Source organism: Lacerta agilis, chromosome 12, assembly GCF_009819535.1.
Source record: "Lacerta agilis isolate rLacAgi1 chromosome 12, rLacAgi1.pri, whole genome shotgun sequence".
NCBI classification, from domain to species: Eukaryota; Metazoa; Chordata; class Lepidosauria; order Squamata; family Lacertidae; genus Lacerta; species Lacerta agilis.
The window spans coordinates 26,569,707-26,591,039 of NC_046323.1; the positions used below are offsets into that span (position 1 = coordinate 26,569,707).

Genomic DNA, 21,333 nt, shown 5'->3' on the forward strand with positions numbered 1-21,333 from the left:
TCCAGCTGCACATGTTCTTGAACATGTGAACAAGTGCAAAGAATGCTGAAGAGCACATGGTTTGTAACAACCCTATATTGTTTGTTATATAGTGGTAGTTATGCAGTACGATGCCCCTGCATGTGCTTTTGATAACTGGTGAACAGTGTTAGAAACAGATATGAAAGCTAGGAGCTAAATGGCACATTGAACCTAGATTATGGGTGCAACAACGGAATGTCTAGGTGCATTTTTTTTTAAAAAAAAATATAACAAGCATACAAAGCTTAAAATGAGTAAACTGTAGCTAAAATAGTATGTTCATTTTTACATGGTATAGTCGTTCCCATGCCCACCCCCCCTCTACTATTCTTAAGAGGGTCTCTTCTCCAGTTTTCAGATAGTAGCTGGAAGTGGGGAGGCAGAAAAAGGTCCTCTCTTCCTTCCACTCTGCAGTTTTGATCTGAAATCTTAGGCGCAGAACTGCGCCCAGAGCTCAGAAAGGGCTCGCGCTAATGAAATTCCCTGTCCCAAAATGCGCCCAGAACAATGGGAGCCTCGAACACTGCTGGCGAAGGCCTTCTGCTGTTAGGCTCTGAATTCATTGGATCAGCATTGCATTCTGCAACCAAAAGTTACTCTTCTCCTCTGTACTCCGGCTCCCCAGCCCAATGATATTTTGAAGCCCTTTCTCGTAGTAAGTACAATGCCTCTGACATAAATTATAGTAGCTAAAAACAAATGCAAATGGGTCATTGTTTGTTTGCTTGCTAATGAGCTGGAATCTTGGCCATGCTTCAGTTTTAAAGGCTAAAAGCACTAATAACACAAAGGATCCCTGGTGCCTCCAGTGCCTATTGACACCCAGAGATGTTCCTGATAATTCTCTCTCTCTCTCTTTCTTTCTCTCTCTCTCTCTCTCTCACACACACACTGCATTTTTACTCCAGTGGTTTAATTAATCATGCATTTTGTTAGTCGCACTAAACCAAGGGGAGCGGGGTGGTTTCCTTGTCCCACACTGAAGGCAAAATTGGAAATACGATCAGCTACTGGGCTGCAGCTCATTTGCTTACTTTAGATATGTTGAGTTAATATAAGCACGGGATTTGCATATCATTTGCATGAATCCTGGAAGGTGCCGAACTGGAGTTGATGGACATGTGGTGTTGATGCACCTGTTCTTTCCTTTGAATGTTCTATGCTTCTAATAGGCATTCACCACTTGCGTATACAGTGTAGCCTTTGTAGAGGAGAACAGGAAGCACTTGTATACATGGTTGGGGTGCTAGATTGTGTCAGCTATCATCCAACATGGAACAAAAAATTAGAGTGGGAAACTTAATAGTTTGCTTGGAGGATTGTGAGAATTGCAGGTTGTGTGTGTGGGAATACATTTTTAATGTGTGTCTTTCATTTTGCTACAATCCTGATCCTTAAGCATTTTTAAAAAATCTATTTTCATGAGGGTTAGAAATGTGTTTTATGTCTTTAAATTCTGAAATCCAGCTTTACATATTCAACATGCTTTTTGATGCCCTTTTTTTTAACGTGAGACTGCGCAGGCTGAAATATGCGTGTTTGTGAAGCAAGCCACGCGGCCAGGTCCATGCTGAAATTCAGGCAGCACATGATGCACTAGTGTTGAACAAATCAGGATGGTGCTGACTGAGGCTACAGTATCATAAGCTGAGCCCATACAGTTTTGAAGTTCTGATGGGAGGGAGAAAGTATAGTCAATAGGGTGCACTTCAGATGTGCAGCTCTCGTCATCCCTGATTGGTGGGGGCTGATGGGAGTTGTAGTCCAACCACATCTAGAAAGCATCACGTTTGTTGCCCCTAAACCAGAGTCTCCTCCGAATAGGAGATACCTGTTGTCCCGATGCCACACGCACATCAGTAGAAACCTGATTTTAGACAGGAGGCGAGAGCAGTAATAGAAAGGCAATTTCATTCCGCTCGGTGCCAGGTTTAAAATGGAGCTGAACCTACTTGATTCTCTCACCTGATTGCTATTGCTTGAAATTGCTTAGTTTCTGTTCTCTGTCTTCTTTCTTTCCAGTGGCTTTCCATGGTCTCCCAGTGAAAATCAAGAAAGAACCGCACAGTCCGTGTTCTGAACTCAGCTCGGCTTGTAGTCAAGAGCAACCATTCAAATTCAGTTATGGGGAAAAGTGCCTGTACAGTGTCAGGTAAAGTAGCAGGTGTATTTTTGTAGTAAAACTAGAACAAAACCACTGATAGAAGGGGGGGGGGCGGTAAGGGGACAGAACTGTATCTGCCTGGAGAAAGAGATTTTTTCAGAGCTGTCACGTTTTAGAATAATTCTTCTTCTTTAAGGAACTTTTTGTTGGAAGTAACAATTCTCGTCCAGTGCATCAAATTGTATAGTAAATAAGAAAGGGTATTCCAAAATGCATTCAGCCTAAAATAAATCAGTCTTCAAGCATCTGGGGTTCATTCCTAACTCCCTCCCCTCCCCCCCTCCCACTGTATTTTGTGGTAGCATTTTCAGTGACAAGCTGTAGTATCAAAGCTATGATGGTAATTGAGCTGTAAAAGTTCCCCTTCCCCTGCAGCTGCAGCCTGGTCTAAATACACAGCAGAATATAGTTGGAAAATCCTGAGGCGTTGGAATGGACTATACTACTCCAGATTGAAAGTGGGGGTAAACAAATATTTTAACTGTCCCCTCTGCAGAAAACTAGCACAGCAGGAGAGTGGGCTAGATAGAACCATTCTCTCTGAAATATTTGGGGGTGTTGTTGTTGTTTCTTACTTTCATTTTAAAGTGGTACAGTCCACTCTACTGCCTCAGGATTTTTCCCACATCGAAAAATAAATAAACAAAACCACCTTAAAATACAAGCATTCGCTTCCTTATTTTTGCTGTTTTTTTTTGCTTTTTGTGTATTAGAAAATGAAAATGAAAATTATAAAAACAAACGAACCAATATTACGAAGCTTTAGACCCAGGCACCCCCAAACTCGGCCCTCCAGATGTTTTGGAACTACAACTCCCATGATCCCTAGCTAACAGGACCAGTGGTCAGGGATTATGGGAATTGTAGTCCCAAAACACCTGAAGGGCCGAGTTTGGGGGTGCCTGCTTTAGACTGATGAGAAGAAATTTACTGAAGAGCGATGGATATATTTACATCCTTACCTGACACATTCTAAATGTGGGTATCCTGGAATTTTTCCGGTGTGGTTGAGGGGGAATCAAAACACTGAAAAGTGGGGTGGGAAGCAAGCTAGTTTCGCTCGCACAGAAAGAGAAGAAGAGTGCCTGTACACTTTGCTTCATAGCTCAAATTCTACAAATACTAAAAACTGAAGGGGGAAAAAAGCTAGGGAGTTGGAGTTTATGGTTAATTGGAGGGGAGGCACCCCGTGATTCTAAACTCATTTTAAAGTAATAATATTGTTACATATAGCCACTAAGCATTTGCCTTCCCTTAGAATTTGAATTCCAAAAGGGAGGTTCTTGGTTGCCCCAAGGTTGGTAGGTAAGGGTGTGTGTGTGTGTAAGTACTTTTAAAAAATGCATTACATGCATTAGGTTGAAAGAGTCCTTCCTGCATAGAAGACAAGCCCGGGCAAAATGCATTAGGTGTTCTGTTAAGTTTTGCAGATGATATGTGTGTTCATTCATGGATGATTACTAAAAATCACATTTCATTCGGCTTTACAGATACTATTATCTCTTCAGAAACAGGTTTCTTCCCTTTGGGGAACGAAGGGTGGAGAGCAAGACTTTTTTAATGGCTTGTAGAATAATTTTTAATTGGTGTGATAGCATTATGCTCTTTAATAGCTTTCACTTTTGGAAGCTTTAGTTTGCCGGCACAAAGTTTCTCCATGCATTGCTTCTCCAAAATCTCAGAAGAAGGATTTGTAAGTTGACTGCATTTATAAGTTGACTTATTTATCCGTAGGAACTTTCTACAAAATGGTCAGCAAATTTTTGCACCACCAAAGGACGACAGTCCTCTTATAACCGGCAGTGAGAACACTGATCCAATTCTTGCCCATTATATTTCCCCCAAAAAATGTTGTAGATAAAACCTCAGTTAACAAAACATATATTTGACATACAAATATGCTGTCCCACTTGAGCTAGTTCCGTAACCTACTGAAGACCTTTTTGTAGTTAGAGGTTGGCTCTAGTATTTTGAAATGTCACCATTGTCTACATTGTGTATACTATTCCTACCAATTGGTAGGACAGTTTCCTTTTGACAGTATTTGGGCTTTTTCAAGAGCTTGTCTTCAGGATGGCATTTGGATTTCTCATGTTTATAAATTTAAAAAAAGAACCTAGTTTGCACGTCACATTAAACCATAGTTAAACACAAATAAGAGTCTGTGGGTGCACACGGCTTAAAATACTTCACTTTGCTCCTTGTAGTGCTGGTAGCAACAAACCATAAGCCTTAAAATGTGTTGTTTGAACCTGGACTTGTGACTTGTGTCTCTCCAAACAAACCATATGCAATAACAGAGACTCGTTTGGGCTTACCACTCAGGGAAACAAACCACAAGCCTAGATGACACACCAAGCCTTGTTCTTGTTAAATCATACTTAAACATTGACTGTCACTTGTTTGGGCAAAAGGTCCATGTTGCTTGAAAGTTTCATCCTGTTTTTAGAGTGGGTTTCTTCTGCTTGCTAATGCTGGGGCACAGAGCGCTTTCTGCTTGCAAGACACCTTGGTCGTTTCTCGAAGAGAATGAAAAGCTTCTGGAGGAGCATCCTCTAAAAACATAGCTATTGGTTTGAAAAAGCTGGGCGTGGATTGAGGAAAGTGCTTTTGCACAATGTTTTAATACATGGAAGTGTAGGTCTGTCGGTAGACTAGTTCATTTATAACGGTCCTGGTCTAATAAAGTCATCATTAGACTGTGAATGAGTATTGTGCTTGCTAACTCATCTCTCCCTTTGCTCACATTCTCCAATAAGAGACTTACCTGGCTTCATTAAAGCATAGTTCTTTTTTGCATCTGAACCAGAATATCTGTGGATCAGATCCTGGTTTCATGCACTGAATTGCAGAATGTTTTGTATGCTAGTTTGTAGCCCCAAGATTAAGCCACAGTTTATTGGTTCAGTTGCACTCTGCAAGAACGGACAGTCAGGTGATCCTTGGGTCTCGCACAGTCTGTTGCAAAGTATTCCACAAGACACTTCTGTTGCACAGCCAGTTCACAATGGGCTTCTTAAGACAATCAGCTGATTGTTGGGTCTTGCAAAAAAACTGATTCTTGGAGTCCTGTGGGATACTTTGCAGCTGACATTTCTAGTCAACATTTATTTGTTAGGTATATTACACCCCCAACTGTTCTTTCCCTAACTTTCAAATGGAGACAGGAAATGCTGGATAGAGAATGTTTTGTCCACTAATGAGGTGTTAGTAAAACCCACGTTTCCCATGTCTATGACCAATGGCAGTCATTGGATCATATAGGGCTGCTTTATACCAAGTCACACTACTGGCCTGTCTAGTTCAGTATTATCTACACTGAATGGCAGCAGCAGTCTAGAGATGTTGGTGATTGAACTAAGGACCTTTTCACATGCAAATCCATGTGTTCTTCCACTGAGTTTGCGACTCTGTGCTGGCTATATGGCACTGCGTATGTGGGGCTAATGTGTCAATTATTTGCAACTCTTTATTTAACTGGCAGTGCCTATGATCAGAAGCCACAAGTGGGAATGAGGCCCTCCAATCCACCAACTCCATCCAGCACTCCAGTCTCACCACTGCACCATGCATCCCCAAACTCAGCTCAGAATCCTAAACCTGACCGGGTTTTTTCTGCTCACCTGCCTCCATCCCAGCCCATCCCAGACAACAGCTTCCCCATGGACCACAGGTAAGAGATCACTTTTCCTTACTTCCTTCACAACAGGTGCTGTTTTCAGTGAGCGTATTGTTTGTTTGCTTGTATCAGTGTTCCTCGCAAATTTGGCCATCGCCATTCGCCATGTTTGCAGTTTTGGAAAGAAAACGATGAAGCTAAGTATCCTTGGGCAGCCCTTACTACATTTCACCCAATTGCCAGGAAGATTATGTATGTGAAGGTGATATCATATAAGGGAAAGTAAAGGGTAAGGCTGTAGCTGTATATTCCCTTGATTATTATTCTTGTTGTTGTTTATTAATATTTATTAAATTTATATGCCACCCTTCATCCAAAGATCTCAGGGAGGTTCACAAGATAGAAATATGGGATAAAAGCACAAAACAAATAGTCAAAATGAAACAACAACTCCCCCCCCCCAAGCCATAGAATATTAATCGGCCAAAGGCCTGGTTGAAGACTGCCTTTCAACAATTGTGCTGTCTTCCATACTTGAAGCTTTTATAGAGGAACAGGGAACTTGTGATTCTCCATATTCTTTGGAACTACAAGTCCCATCAGCCTCAGTCAGCATGGTCAATGGTAATGGATGGTGGCTGTTGTAGTTAACAACAACAGGAGGGCCACAAGTTCTCCATTCTTGCTCTAGTCTAGTGCCTGCTGCTTGTGTCTCTGGGTGTCAATGAGCAAAAGGCAAACAGGAACGTCTTTAAGGAATGCGAAAGGTAAGGCGTTATTCAGAAGTAGTGGATGTTGTAAACTGACAGCTCTAGGCCCATATTGGTACTAACTCTGAAGTTCCACTGTAGCAAATATGATGAAATGTAGCATAATATTTCTAGAGATCATACCCACTGTATGGGAGTAGGACAGCAAGTGTAGAGTATATGTACATCTATGCATTTGTTTTTGTGGAGCCAGGTTGATGGGTAATGCTGTGTATCAGGGTTTCCCAAGCTTGGGTCTCCAGCTGTTGTTGGACACCAACTCCCATCATCCTTAACTAGCAGGACCAGTGGTCAGGGATTATGGGAATTATAGTCCAAAAACAGCTGGAAACCCAAGTTTGGGAAACACTGTTGTATATCATTCAGTTCAGGAGGATGTGGCTTTTCAATACAGCAGGTTACTAGAGTTTATATATATATATATATATATATATATATATATATATATATATATATATATATATATATATATATATATATATATTCTGAATTAAATTCTTTATAGCCTAGGACTACAGGTGTTACTGCTTGTTGTAACAATTTGCATAGTATCCATTGAAAGGGTATGGATTCCCGCCCCCCTCTGAGCTTTTTGAAATGCAACAGCTTAGGAAAAGGAAGTTAAGCTGCCAAAACAAACTACGTTCAAATAACTCTAGGCTGAGCAAAACCACAAAAGCTAAAAAACTGAATTGAAGCTTCATCTCTACGTCCCTAAATCACCCTGCTTAGTCTTTGTATTTGAAGCTCCTAAGGCAAAGCATTCATTGACTGAGCTAAATCTATTTTGCTTAGATTTTGCTGTGGCTATGTTTGAATTGTGATTGTAATTGTTTATGCAAGTCTGATCAAACATTTACTTATTTGGTTATGTTCTAACCTGCTCAGAACATACTCAAGGAGCCAGCTCTGACGTTGTGTGTCTCTGCTTCCCCAGCACCTGTGAAGTAATGTAAAGACTCACAAATGGCATCATATTTAATGGATTTTTCCCATTGTGGCACAATTTTCCCATGATGGCCCATGTAATTTGATGGTGGTTCCCTGCGTAGTTTTGACTTATGTATCCTGGTAGCATGAACATTCCAACACCATGTAACTGTAGCCTTAGGCTATAGCAGTGTTTTTCAACCTTTTTTGGGCAAAGGCACGCTTGTTTCATGAAAAAAATCACGAGGCACACCACCATTAGAAAATGTTAAAAAAATTAACTCTGTGCCTATATTGACTATATATAAAGTAATTCTCTTGAATTTTTGAATTTTTCCCACGGCACACCAGGCAACATCTCGCAGCACACTAGTGTGCCGCGGAACAGTGGTTGAAAAACACTGGGCTATAGGAGTCATCCATGGGTTCATTATTGTTGCCTGTGCCCTGCTTATATAATACTTGATCATTGAACGTGCCTCTTGCCTTATAAATGGCCTCTGTTAAATCACACATTTCAAGAGCATGGCCCAATCTCATGTATGCTTGCTTGGAAGTAGACCCATTGAGCTCAGTGGGGTCTTACTTCCAAGTACCTGTTCAGAAGATTACATAGCCATGCTGCTTTGTAGATGATGTTATTGCAGCAGCCTTCTTGGCAAATTCCTTTTTTTATCCATGATGCTGATGACCTCTCTTGGCATTCTGGCTCTCCTGTAATTGTATGGTGGCAGGGCACAGCAAGGTTTGGGGTGGGTGGGAAACAGTGCTGTATGGAAGAAAGAAAACTCCCGAGAAGTTTGCAGGACTGAGTGAACCTCTGGCTTAGCATACCTGCTGCTTCAATAACACAGTTCATAAAAAGGAACAAGTATGTGGAATATAAATGGTCCTAACAAGCACCAACAGGAATCGAAGCCACTTGTATAAACACATGGCCTGATTCCATACAAAACTTCCAGTGCAAGTATGATTAACTTCCTTTGAGGCTTCATAAGTGAGACTGTTTCTTATTTTAAGTTCACTCCTTGGCAGTTTTTAATGATGATTTCTGCTTCTTTTCTTTACTAAAGGGGAAAGGGGTGGGGGCAGAACATAAGCGTAGTGCCAGTCAACTTAGCTATTTTCTTGTGCTTTGAGGTTAATACTTTATTTTCTGAATGCGTGGGCAGACTGCAGAGGCAACACTCCTTTCACCGTGGCACAGAATATTTTTAGCGGTGTGAAATAGACTTGCTTCCACACCATGTCTTTTTTATCTTTCCTTGGAATGAATGAGTTCAGCATTACTTTGAATGAATCTGTAAATTTGAATTAATCCAAGCACAGGTTTTATTTCTGATCATACTTTTGGCCCAATCCTGTTGTTGCTGTAGGCAACGCTGATATAGCTTAAACATGGCACACGGACAAGATGCACTATATTACCGGTATATAAATAATAATACTCTTCAGTGTTGGGGATGCTCTGCCTACCGTAACTGCTCCAACTTCATTTAATTCTGCTTGTCTGAGTCAATACAATTGCCCAAATAAATTAATATTTCCAGTTTCACTTTTAAAAATAACTTTGATTAATTGCTTTGAATCTCTGGAGTTAAGATAACAAGAGAGCTGTCATGGAACACATGCTAATTTGTGGTTTACATGTAATGGTCAGACTATGCTTTGCCATCGGGACTGTGTTTTAGGCTTGCTGAAACAAGAAAACATTCAGTGGGAGTGTCTAGTGCAGAGGTTTTCAACCTTTTTGGGTCCACAGCTCCCTTGACCAACTACATTTTTTTTCTGCGGCACCCCTGTGGGGCTCAGAAACCCAGTTATATCACCCCTTGCCTGCAGAGCTGGCAGCCCCTTAGCCCTCCCTTGTGGAGGGTTCCCTCAGCCTCCTCTCTTTTCCTCTCTCCTTGGGAGTCATCTGGACAGCTGCAGCTGCCACCCCTGATCTCTGAGCTGTCCCACCTGCCCCAAAGAGAGGTGCCTCCTCTCACTGCCCAAAGGAAACACCCCCTGGCCAGCCCCTGAGAAACAATTCACTTGGGAAGCTTATAGCCAAGGCTGCTGCAACAAACAGCTGTGTAAATCTTTGGGAGGCAGAGATGCGAGAAGGCATCAGAGGAGGGAAGGAAAAAGGGACAGAGGCCAGTGTTTCCTGCGGCACCCCTGGCCATCATTCAAGGCCACCCAGGGTGCCACAGCACACTGGTTGAAAACCACTGGTCTAGTGAATCACCATCTTTGTCTTCTAGGACTTACCACTCTCGCCTTTGCTTATATGTTTAAATTATCTCTCAATTCCTGGTTCCATAGTTTACCAAAACTTATCCATGTGCAGTAAACTGTGGTTTGTACAAACATTAGTTTGCTTCAGTAAACCATAGTTAATATTAACCATAGTTAGGGGTTTTGACATTACACTAAAATACAATAGAATTAGTTGACAAAAGTCAAGCAAAAGCTGCCAATCTCTTTATGGCCACGCTGGAGTTGGTTGTGGTGGGAGGGATGTGTGAGCCTTGAGGACACTGCTTCTTATTCCCACTATTGTTGAGCATGTTTTCTGAACCAACTCATAGTTTGCTGCTGAACATCAAGTAAAATATGGTTTATTAGGGACTCCTTGGCCTATCAAAGTGAACAACAAAGTGGCTGAGGGTCATCTAGTCCACCCCGTGCAATGCAGGAATCTCAACTAGATCATATATGGCAGATCGCCATCCAACCTCTACTTAAAAACCTCCAATGAAAGAGAGTCTACCACCTTCCAGGAGAGTCCATTCCACTGTCAAACAGCTCTTACCATCAGGAAGTTCTTCTTGATGTTTAGTTGGAATCTCCTTTCTTGTAAGTTGAATCCATTGTTTGGGGTCCTACTCTCTGGAGCAGGAGAAAACAAGCTTGCTCCAACTTCCATGTGACAGCCCTTTAGATAGTTGAATATGGCTATCATATCTCCTGTTAGTCTCCTCTTTACCAGGCTAATTGTACCCAACTCGCAAAACCATTCCACATTAGGCTTTGTTTCCAGACCCTTGATCATCTCTGTCATTCTCCTCTGCACACATTCTAGCTTGTCAATATCCTTCGTAATTTGTGGCACCCTGAACTGGACACGGTACTCCAGGTGTGGTCTGACCATATCTCTGCTCCAACAAAAACTACATAACTGAGTGTTTTTCTTTCTTTTTTGCTAGAGCAGGAACATGTGCAGAAGAGGGAAGTACAAAGTACATTATAATATGTTAGAGCTGGGAATATCACTTTAGCAGAAGCCAGTGTTTAAACCATGATCTTCTGAGCGTTTGGAAGTGGAAGTGGAGAGAGTAAAAACTTGAATAATATGTGTGTTTGATTTTTTTCCCCATATCTCAAGTGACCAAAAATATTGAATATTGTGATTTCTCATAGTTGGTTGTTGTTGTTGTTTTTTTTAAAAAAATCAACGCACCTAATTTCTATCACTTATGAGTGATAGTAAACTAAGGAGAAGAGAGCTCTCCATTGGTGGTGCTAGGAAAATAATTTTATTATGAAACCCTTCTCTGGGACAACTCTCCTTATCTAATTCTTGTAGATAGATGCCTCTTGCGCTGTCTCATAGACAGGCCAGTCATGGCATTACTCTGCAAAAAAAATTATATAAGCAGTGTTTACCTTGCAGAAGGATTTCCTTCCCAGAAAGCATACCACCACAAATTGTATTCCTAGCACCTGTTGTGAGAGATTTTCCCATTTCTCAGATTTTTCATGCTGACTCCCCCTTCCACCTTTCCCCCACTCCTGTAGTAACATAGCTCTGTATCTCAAACTGAACTCTCTCTGTGTTTCTATCCTAGATTTCGCCGTCAGCTCTCGGAACCTTGCAATTCATTCCCTCCTTTGCCTTCCATGCCAAGGGAAGGACGCCCGATGTACCAACGGCAGATGTCTGAGCCAAACATCCCTTTCCCACCTCAAGGGTTTAAGCAGGAGTACCATGATCCAGTGTATGAACACAATGCCATGGTTGGCAATTCAGTCAATCAAAACTTCCCCCCTCCTCTGATGATTAAACAAGAACCTAGAGATTTTGCGTATGATTCAGGTAGGTAGAAGGTTATTCTCCTTCCTCTTTTGTTTGGTAGGCTTTTCTTTATTCAGCGATTTGCCTCCTCAGTAAGTCTCATAGGAGAGGATAACTTTCCTGATAAATAAGAATACTGTACTCCTTTGAGTTTCCATGTTGAGATTGTTGTGGTAGAAAAGGCTTTATTGTACTAGACACCAGACTAGCAGCCCTATCTCATCAGAACAGATAAAGCTGCGTTCAAATTGCCTTTGCCATACTTTCTCTCTCTCTTGAATACTTTCCTGTTAAATTGCAATGGAAAGAAATCATTTCAGCTGTTGAGGAAGAGAACTGGTTGTTGAACTTGATGCTGTAGCTCGTTATACAGTTATACACCTGTCTATGTAGTGATATCTGAGCTTCTCCAATATTTTAGGAACAGAATTTAAGCCTTTACATTCATGTAGCCTTATTAGAGACTTGATTCTTCATCTTGAATGCACTGGGAATTCAGCAGGCCAATTGAAACAGGAATTGGGTGTCTATGGCCCTCCATCTCCCATCAGTTCCAACCAGCATGGTCAGTAGCCACCGGTGATGAAAAGGTGTCGTCCTCCAGCAACATCTGGAGAACCACATGCTCCCCACCCTCCTCCTCTGACAATATCTATATCATTGTATCTCTCCATAAACACCACTTCTATTGATCTACGAATTCTCCAGAGATTTTGATATTGAATATTCAATTCAGATGAATTGTGTTTGGATTGTGACTTATATCCTGGCTTTCAGCTGATACTGTTCTTTTCTTTCTAAGTAATTAGTAATTGTGAGTACAATACATTTTGACTCTTCAGGAGACGCATCATGAATGCGCTCACTTTTTTGGTGCAAGGAGTAGACGGCCAATTTCAGGTTAAAGTTCCCATGGTGTGTTATTGCCTTGTATGGTTATAAGATAATTTGCCATGTCTGGGAAGCCAGGTCCACAGCATCAGAGCCTGCTGTTCAGAGAACCCTTGTCCTTTGCTAACAAAAGGCTGATGCTATCTGCCACCTATTAAGTTGCTCAGGAGGGGCTAGTTAAGGTTCCAGTCAATAAAGCTTGAGCACTTTCCTCTTAGAATTGATTCCACCCCTCCAACCCCACACACCTTACAGTAGGATTAAATCTGGAAAGATTTGTCCACGATTTAAGAGTTGCTCAAAGCCTTGGAACTGTTTCCTTTTAGCATAGCATAGCAGATGTTTCTCCTGACACAGAAATAAAAGGGCCTACAGTCCCAGTTACCATGTTATGATCTTTACAAGTGCACTTGTTTAGCCTACTAAATTTCAAGGGCAACAAGGGTCTATTGTCAATGTGCTTTTATGTTTAGGCAAGTAGTTTGTGCAAATTCCCCCACCCTTTGTTTCCACAGGAGCTCCTACTCATTCTTTCTCATTTATCCATCAAATGATTTCTCCCCCTAACCCCTTTACCTTTCACAAAGATTATCATCTGGTGCAGTAGTCTGCAAACTTCTGTTTTCCATTTCTGGTAGGGAAAACTTTCCCTTCTCCCCCTACAAGTTCAGTGGTACCTCTGGTTACAAACTTAATTTGTTCCGGAGGTCCGTTCTTAAGCTCAAACCGTTTTTATCCTGAGGCGTGCTTTCGCTAATGTGGCCTCCTGCTGCGCGCGTGCCTGTGGCACACGATTTCCGTTCGCATCCTGGGGCAAAGTTCGCAACCTGGAGCAACTACTTCCGGGTTAGTGGAGCTCGTAACCTGAAGTGTTCGTAACCAGAAGCGTTTGTAACCAGAGGTACCACTATACAGTTTTGGACAAATAGGGAGGCCACCTCCATACTGTCGGTATTTTGCAGGAGGTCTTCAAGCATATCCTGGAAATGTTAGATTTGCTCAAGTAAAGTAAACTAAAACACTCTGTTACTGTGGTACAACACCACCCTGCCTGAACCCTTTGCAGTTAGGGTGGTATACAGGGTTCTCCGTCCCCTGTTTTATCCTTACATCAGCCCTATGAAGTAGGTTAGGCTGAGAGTGTGCGATGGGCCCATGGTTACCCAGTGAACTTCATAGCTGAGTGGGGATTTGGAAGTGGGTCTTCCCAGTGCTAGTCCGACACTCTTAAGTCAGGCATGGCCAAACTTGGCCCTCCAGCTGTTTTGGGACTACAATTCCCATCATCCCTGACCACTGGTCCTGTTAGCTAGGAATGATGGGAGTTGTATTCCCAAAACATCTGGAGGGCCAAGTTTGGCCATGCCTGCTCTAAGTGCTCCACCACACACATACTATGTGCTTATGTCTATTAGATGCCTTCCACACAACGTTCTTCTTAAAGTCGTCATCATTACAATTTGACAAAAACACATTGGGCAATCCCTCCATCCACTTGTGCGCTTATGGTTCACAACCGGGCCCAATAAAACCTCCTCTCCTAAGCATGTGCAGATCACATTCTACCAGCCATTAATCTAGTCCTCCATCACTCTCATTTATTTATTTAAAGCACTGTTACCCCATTCTTCAGCCAGAAAAAAAAAAGCTCTTGGAGTGGCTTTGAAATGTCAGTGATAAAGACTAACCCTATTCTCAGGCTTATAATATAAACACATGACGTGAAAAGAAAAGAAAAGAAAAGAAAAGAAAAGGGAGAAGGAAAACGGAACACACAGGTTACTATTTCTCACCCACCTATGGAGTGACTCTGAATTTGCATAGAGTGTTGAATTTGAGTATATTCTTCGGTTGCCTGAAACATTGACTGTGCTGTCCTCCCATTCTAGGTAATGGATAGTTTGGACACACAATGAGGAATGTGATGGCTGGCTCTGGCGGGGCATTATTCTGACTCCTTGGTGCACTTTTATTTTTAGTACTCAATATGGAGCACACACACACACACACACACACACACACCTTATTCCAATATGTTTGTTTCTGATTCCCCTTCCGTTCTGCCCATCACTATAAACTGCAGGAGTCGGTCTCTTTGCTCTTGCAGGAGAAGAATTAGTTCTAAAAATGAACCAACAGTGTAACTAGTGGCCATTAAAAATTGATTTGTGGCCTCAGAGTACTTCTTATTGACTCCAAAAACCCCACATTTAAGTTGACACATCTGTACACAACATAAATTGCAGTCAACAACTAGGGTCTGATGATATTTTGTCATTTTGCCATCTGTTCTCCAGAAACCATCATTTCCCCTTTCCTTGCTCTAAGGGTACATTAAATAACCCTTTTGGAGACATAATGCATTTGCCATTGAATCATTGATTTTATTATGCTTATGGATGTTTGGGTATAAGTCGCTCTGAGAAAGAGCTTGCATAATATTACTTTGCTGTCCAGATAAAAATTCAAAAATCTGTTTTGCAAGATTATTACACTAAGATGTTCCTTCTGGGATATTTTGAAAGAGCCTCATAACTGCTGATTGCTTTTGAGCACTGTATTCTTACCCGTTTTGGAAATCTGGTGAATGAAAACCATTATTATAGAATGATTATAACTCTATTAAAACATGACATTAATTATGACATCGGAAATGGCAGATCAATTAGTTGTAATTGTAATTGCAGGTATGCAATTTCTATTGCAGAATGTTGAGATAATGGAACATGGAAAAAAAGAGAAATGTCAACAGAATAGAAGCTGTTTTATTTTTCCACGCATCCTAGGAGCCATGCTGAGGGGAAAATCAAGTAACATAAAATAAGGCAGTGCCTTTGATTTGACTAATTTCTATTGGAGGAAGAATGCACAAGCTTTTCAGTTACACAGAATTCTGCCCAGTAAAGTATTCTAGGTAATTCAATAGCTTGTGTAACTCGAATAGCCAAATGAAGTTAGAAGCAAATTCCCATTTTAAATTGACTATCATGAGTTGTTGTTTTTAACAACCATGAGTACAGAACATATCCCCAGTCAGCTATCACCCTAGCCCCAATTTTCCATTCTGGGGAACTGTTTCAAGTGTGCCTGGATACCTGCCAGCTTTTTTTTTTTTTTTTAAAGCTCTTTTAGCCTGAATATAGCACCAGGACTGCTCTTGTGGCTTAGATTATCTGTGCTTAGACAACATTAGGATAAATTGTACCCTATTGTTATGATTAGGCTTGATAATACTGGAAGTGCAGATTTCCCTGGGACTTACCTCAAGCTGATCTGTTCATTTTTCTGAGGGGAGGCATCCCAAAGTTTGGTGTTGAGCAAGGGCTTATCCAACCCCTCACTTATCTGTAGGGCTCTGCAGGGTTTATACTTGCTTCCCATCATCTTCAGAATATGGGTGCAATCCTATAAATTGCATAGCGTACCATCTGGTGTGGTAATGCCACACAGCTGTACGTACAGCTCATTTTCATTCAACCCACTTCCTGCCAAATTATCATTTTTCTTATTGACAAAATGGACTATTAAGTATCTTCTGCTTTAAAGTGGTTTTGCATATTATAAACCAGCAGTGATAGCAAAAGTTGCAAGACACTTGTGTATGTCCCGCCCCCGCCCCCCCCCCCCCCCGTCCTGGTTTAATATGTCAAGTGGATGGTGCTGCGAACAATATCTGGTTTTCAACATTGCAATATATCACCAGCTAAACATCACAACATACTGATATATCACAGTGTCTGAAATAAGGACGGAACTATGTAGAGACATTGGCTGCCTTCACAGTTTTTCCCACATAGTGATTTTTGCATAGCACACGTGCGCGGCTGCGCGCACACACACACACACACACACTGTGATTTGCAATATATTGCAAGGTCAAAAACTGAAACCAATATCACAATATGGACTTCAAACCGGTTTTGGGCGATATATCGCCCAGCTCCACTGTACACACATGCATGTATGTACCAGTCCTAAAAGACCCACATTGGCTCCCAGTACGTTTCCGAGCACAATTCAAAGTGTTGGTGCTGACCTTTAAAGCCCTAAATGGCCTCGGTCCTGTATACCTGATGGCGCATCTCCACCCCCATCATTCAGCCCGGACACTGAGGTCCGACTGTGAACCAGGCAGAAGGCCTTCTTGGTGGTGGCGCCTGCCCTGTGGCATGCCCTCCCATCAGATGTCAAGGAAATAAACAACTATCTGACTTTTTGAAGACATCTGAAGGCAGCCCTGTTTAGGGAAGTTTTTAATGTTTGATCCCCCCCCCCGTTTTTAATCTGTTGGGAGCCACCCAGAGTGGCTGGGAAAACCCAGCCGGATGGGCAGGGTGTGGGTGTGTGGGTGTGTGGGTGTGTGTTTTATACCCCACATTATGCTCTGTATGCAGACACTTTGTGTTTCCTCCATTGACATCATATCTGTAACATCAGATGTAATCTAATATCCCAGTGTTGTGTTGGGAGGCTGAATGTGGGTGAGCTTGTTGAAGCTGGACCATAGTGAAATAAACAAGTCTTTCACTTTTACTTTATTTGAGAGTGTGGGGAGGACTGAGAGAATAGTAGAGGGTGTTCCATATTTAATGGGTTCAGCTTGTAATGGTGAATAAGTTTCACAGCCTTGAACAGTTCTGAATCCATTACTTCACCTGGATCTTAATTAGATGTTGGGACACAAAGTATATCTCTCCCGCCCCCCGCCCCCCCCGCAGTTACCACCAGCTTTTCAGTCACATTTAAAATGTATTAACTTTGTTGCCTCATAACATTGATTCTTTAAAAATACTTGACTGTCCTTTGACAATATTCAACAGGTCAGTTGACCAAGCCTATTGCTAAACTGTTGAGTGTCATAAAGAAAAGGCAGCCTGCAATTGCAGTGCCTTGCCGAAACTGAACTACAGTGAAAGCTCTATGTCTGGAACAGAAATTTCTCTGTCAAAATATTCTCTCTTCACAGTTTGGGAATGCTGTTTATTTTCTTCTGTTTGAAATATTCAGAGAAAACAAGGCACAAGCATGACAGCAGTCTGTCACTTGTAAACTTAGTGTGCAAGTAGAGAATTGGCATGGGAGTTGAAGGAAGGATAACCAGAGCAACAAAACTCTTTCAAAGACAAATTACAGGATTCAAACTCCATGGTATTATCACCATATAACGCAAGATTACCATAGCATACAAATTCTTTTTTTTTGTCATTGCAAAGATGAGTAAAAATCTGGTGTTTATGCTGTTTACTACATATAGGAGTCAGAATGAAAATATTTTTTTAAATGGAGCGAGAAGAGTGCCAGTGGCGGCGAGGGCGGGGCATGGAGAGTCACATCATCAAAGCAATACACTATCTTGCCGCAAGAATATTAATTGCCACAAATTGGAGAGGAGAAAAAATCCCAACAAAGCTGGAGTGGCAAACTAAGTTATTAGCGTACTCCAGGTTGGCAAAAATGACAGAAAAACTGAGAGGTAATACTGACCAAGCATTTATTAGGAAATGGGACATGTATTAAAAATATCATTGAATACTGAAACAATATGATGTCAGTGGCAGGATTTGAATGACTTCTGTGGTAGGATGAACAACCATGAGACACAGTAACATTGATGAAAATTAACAAAAAGAAAATGGAAGTTAACAGTGCACTAGATACCGTATTTTCCTGCGTATAAGATGACTGGGCATAAAAGACAATCCCCAACTTTTCCAGTTAAAATATAGAGTTTGAGATATACTCGACCGCAGATTATCCACCCGGCGTATAAGACGGACCCCGACTTTTGAGAAGATTTTCCTGGATTAAAAAGTCTGGTAGTTGTTTTTCTCTTTGACATCTGGTGGGAGGGCATTCCACAGGGTGGGTGCCACTACCAAGAAGGCCCTCTGCCTGGTTCCCTGTAACTTGGCTTCTCATAGCGAGGGAACTGCCAGAAGGCCCTCGGCACTGGACCTCAGTGTCCAGGCAGAACAATGGGGGTGGAGACGCTCCTTCAGGTATACTGGACCAACGCCGTTTAGGGTTTTAAAGGTCAGCACCAACACTTTGAATTGTGCTATGAAACAAAGCTATGAAAAACTTTTATGGTGATTTGGCTGGTTGTGCCCAGGTTTGTTTCTTCAGTGTAATATTTTAAGTGAGCAGAGTTTCTGTATCTTACCAGATGAATGTCTCTGTAGCAAGAGCAAATAAGGCCAAGGTGAAATATTATTCTTAATTTGTAGATTTGAAGAGCTGACCTTCTAATATTTATGCCTTTAGATTGCCTATCTCCCCCACCCCTGCCCCGTCTCTTATGTTTCAAATCTTTTCTAAACGCCTTTTTATCTTTGGTATTCCATTCCACTCTGTAAAAGAACCCTTAAACTGTGATGTACACTTTTTAGGAAGTAAAACTCATTGAACATAGCAGGGACTTCTGAGTAAAATACACATGTTAGCGCTTTTAATGATGAGATATACCTTAATTTAACACAATTATTTTCCATTTGCTTAGTAGGTTAACATTAGGGACAAGTACTGTACAAATTCATGTAACTATCCTCTGCTCTACTACTGCCTATATATATTTTTTCCTTAGTATTTTTTGTCTGGAGTTTTCTAGGGTTTTGTTTTGTTTTTAAGTTTACACTAGTTTTGAAGTTCCCAACAGTACAAAAGAAGTCGTTTTCGATGAATTCCTAAATGCCTTATAATGTGGAAACAACTCTTCTGTTAGTTTATACGGCAGGTGGCAGCTACAATTTATTGTCCTGTTTTATCCAATACAAAGAGTTGTAGGGTCAAATATTCAGTGCATTTTGCTTCACAACATTCAAGATTGTTGTGTATAGTTGTTTCTGCCAGACAAAAAAATGGTCACAGCTTGACATACATATATAGTAATGGCAGCGATTGTCCTTGATACATCCTTGGAAACAAGTTATATTGATGGCCCTGGTAGTTTTAGTTTTTGAGCCCCTTCAAATAGCATAGCTATATTGCAGTAGGCTGCCACACTTGTTAATTGTTCCACAGCCTCTATAAAGCTGAATGTGTTGAATCAAGCTGTTCGGAAAGTTTGTTTTTCTGATCAGCAATTGTTCCTTTTTAAAAACCCCGACAGTAAACCCTTGTGGTGGTTGCGTGTGCAACACAGACTTGTTAACTTTGCCCTTATGAGTCGCTAGGACAGCCTGATCTTGCAGGGAAACATTTCTTGAACCACAATCCTGTGCTGCCTGTACAAACAGATAAAGCCACTGAACTCTGGCTTGCCTTGCACTGAAAAGACTTAATCTCCTCTCATTGCTAAATCTTTTGCTGCAGTAACACAACCACACAAGGACTGCTCAATTAGGCCCTAGCATGGGGATGAGTTGTGTTCCATTTTCAGAATTTATACGTCAGGCTGTTGCTTCATAGTATGAATGAATGAAAGAAATGATAGATTGGCTGACTGTTACTACTTTCTTATTTCTCACTGGTAAAGAAAAAAGAAGAATGAAGGGAGAAGGAGATGGGGAGAGAGAGCAGGCCCACAGGTGTTTGTAATGGAGACAGGGGCAGACATCCTGTTGGCTTTCAGCCCACGCAGCTGTAGTGTTGTTAACATATTTGCAACCCCGCCGTTCATCTGTACAGATACTAGGAGAGAACGCAAGACACACACACAAAAACATTTTTAATTTATTTATCTGTTTGTTTGTTTGTTTGTTTGTTTGTAGCAAGTTTTACGTACTGCTTAATCAGAAAAAAAAATCAAAGCAGTTTAAATGGTGTAAACTGTTAATTAAAGATAGAAAAAAGCAGACTTGAAAACAAAAGACACAATAGAATTATCAAAATATAAATAAAAACAGTTTACAAAACCAAATGTACATAGTGAAACTGTGTGGGTAGGCTATCTTAAGCAAAGTTTTTTAGCAGGCATCAAAAACATTACAACCGCATCTGCCTAATATTAATAGTACATAAATAAATTATATGTGGACAGTTCCTAATATCACATTCATACCCAATGTTAAAACCATAAAATATCTCCCAGCCAGTGGGGAAGCTAAAGCCATAGAGCAGGGTTAATCCAATTCCAATCAGCTAAACTACTAAAAGTGCCTGTGAAAACAGATGGGTCTTAACTTGGTGCCAGAATGATGTGGTGTCACCATCAACACTAAGGGGAGGGTATTCTGCATAGCACACTTTGCTTGATAGTGGAATGTGGAGAAACTTTTCATCTGAACTTCATTGGAATGGACAGGATGGGGAGAGATGATCCACCAGGTATTAGGGTCCCAAGTCATTTAGGGCTTTATAGTTAAATGCTGGCACTTTTGCAAATCAACACAAAATGGAGTTGGAAGAGAGCTCACACCTAGGAACTTGTGGCTCGCATAGGAACTGCTTGCACCCATCTAAAAAGGCTTGCCCCATGCTTTGAAGGCCAATACCACGTACATCACTAAGGAAATCATGTGACTATGAAATCCAGCAATTTCAGTGATTAATCAGTTGACTGGGTGATCTTGCCTGTTGGCCATCGGCACTCCTCCCACACCAAGCCTTTTGATAGAGGTTCACTCTGACCGCTGTAAGAAGAAAATGGCATAAACAGACAGTTTTCATCATGGCTGTCACAACAAACATGGAAATGGTGCATATTATAGATAGAGCATTGTGCAATTTGAAACTGTTTGTTCACATTCAAAAGTGCCTGCCTTAGCTGGAAGTCTTCCTTCACTTCCCCCATGCCAATTTTCCACGTGTACACAAAGTTTAAAAAGTTAACATTACCAAGATTTTTATTCTCTTATTTAGAGGTATAACCCCATAAAATCCATAGCTCTCTTGCAGTGAGTGCTGCATCAATTCGAACAGGCAATATCTATAAAGT

General features: G+C 41.2%; 1 protein-coding gene across 6 annotated transcripts in view; it reads left to right on the forward strand.

The window, feature by feature from the left end:
• Positions 1-21,333, forward strand: part of ETV1 (ETS variant transcription factor 1) — an 88,014-nt gene that overhangs the window by 45,645 nt on the left and 21,036 nt on the right. For all 6 annotated transcript variants that reach the window (XM_033164989.1, XM_033164988.1, XM_033164990.1 and 3 more), the window contains 3 exons: positions 2,044-2,173; positions 5,670-5,858; positions 11,341-11,588. In XM_033164989.1, coding sequence (XP_033020880.1) covers positions 2,044-2,173; positions 5,670-5,858; positions 11,341-11,588 — 567 coding nt within the window. The remainder of the gene's footprint in view (positions 1-2,043; positions 2,174-5,669; positions 5,859-11,340; positions 11,589-21,333) is intronic.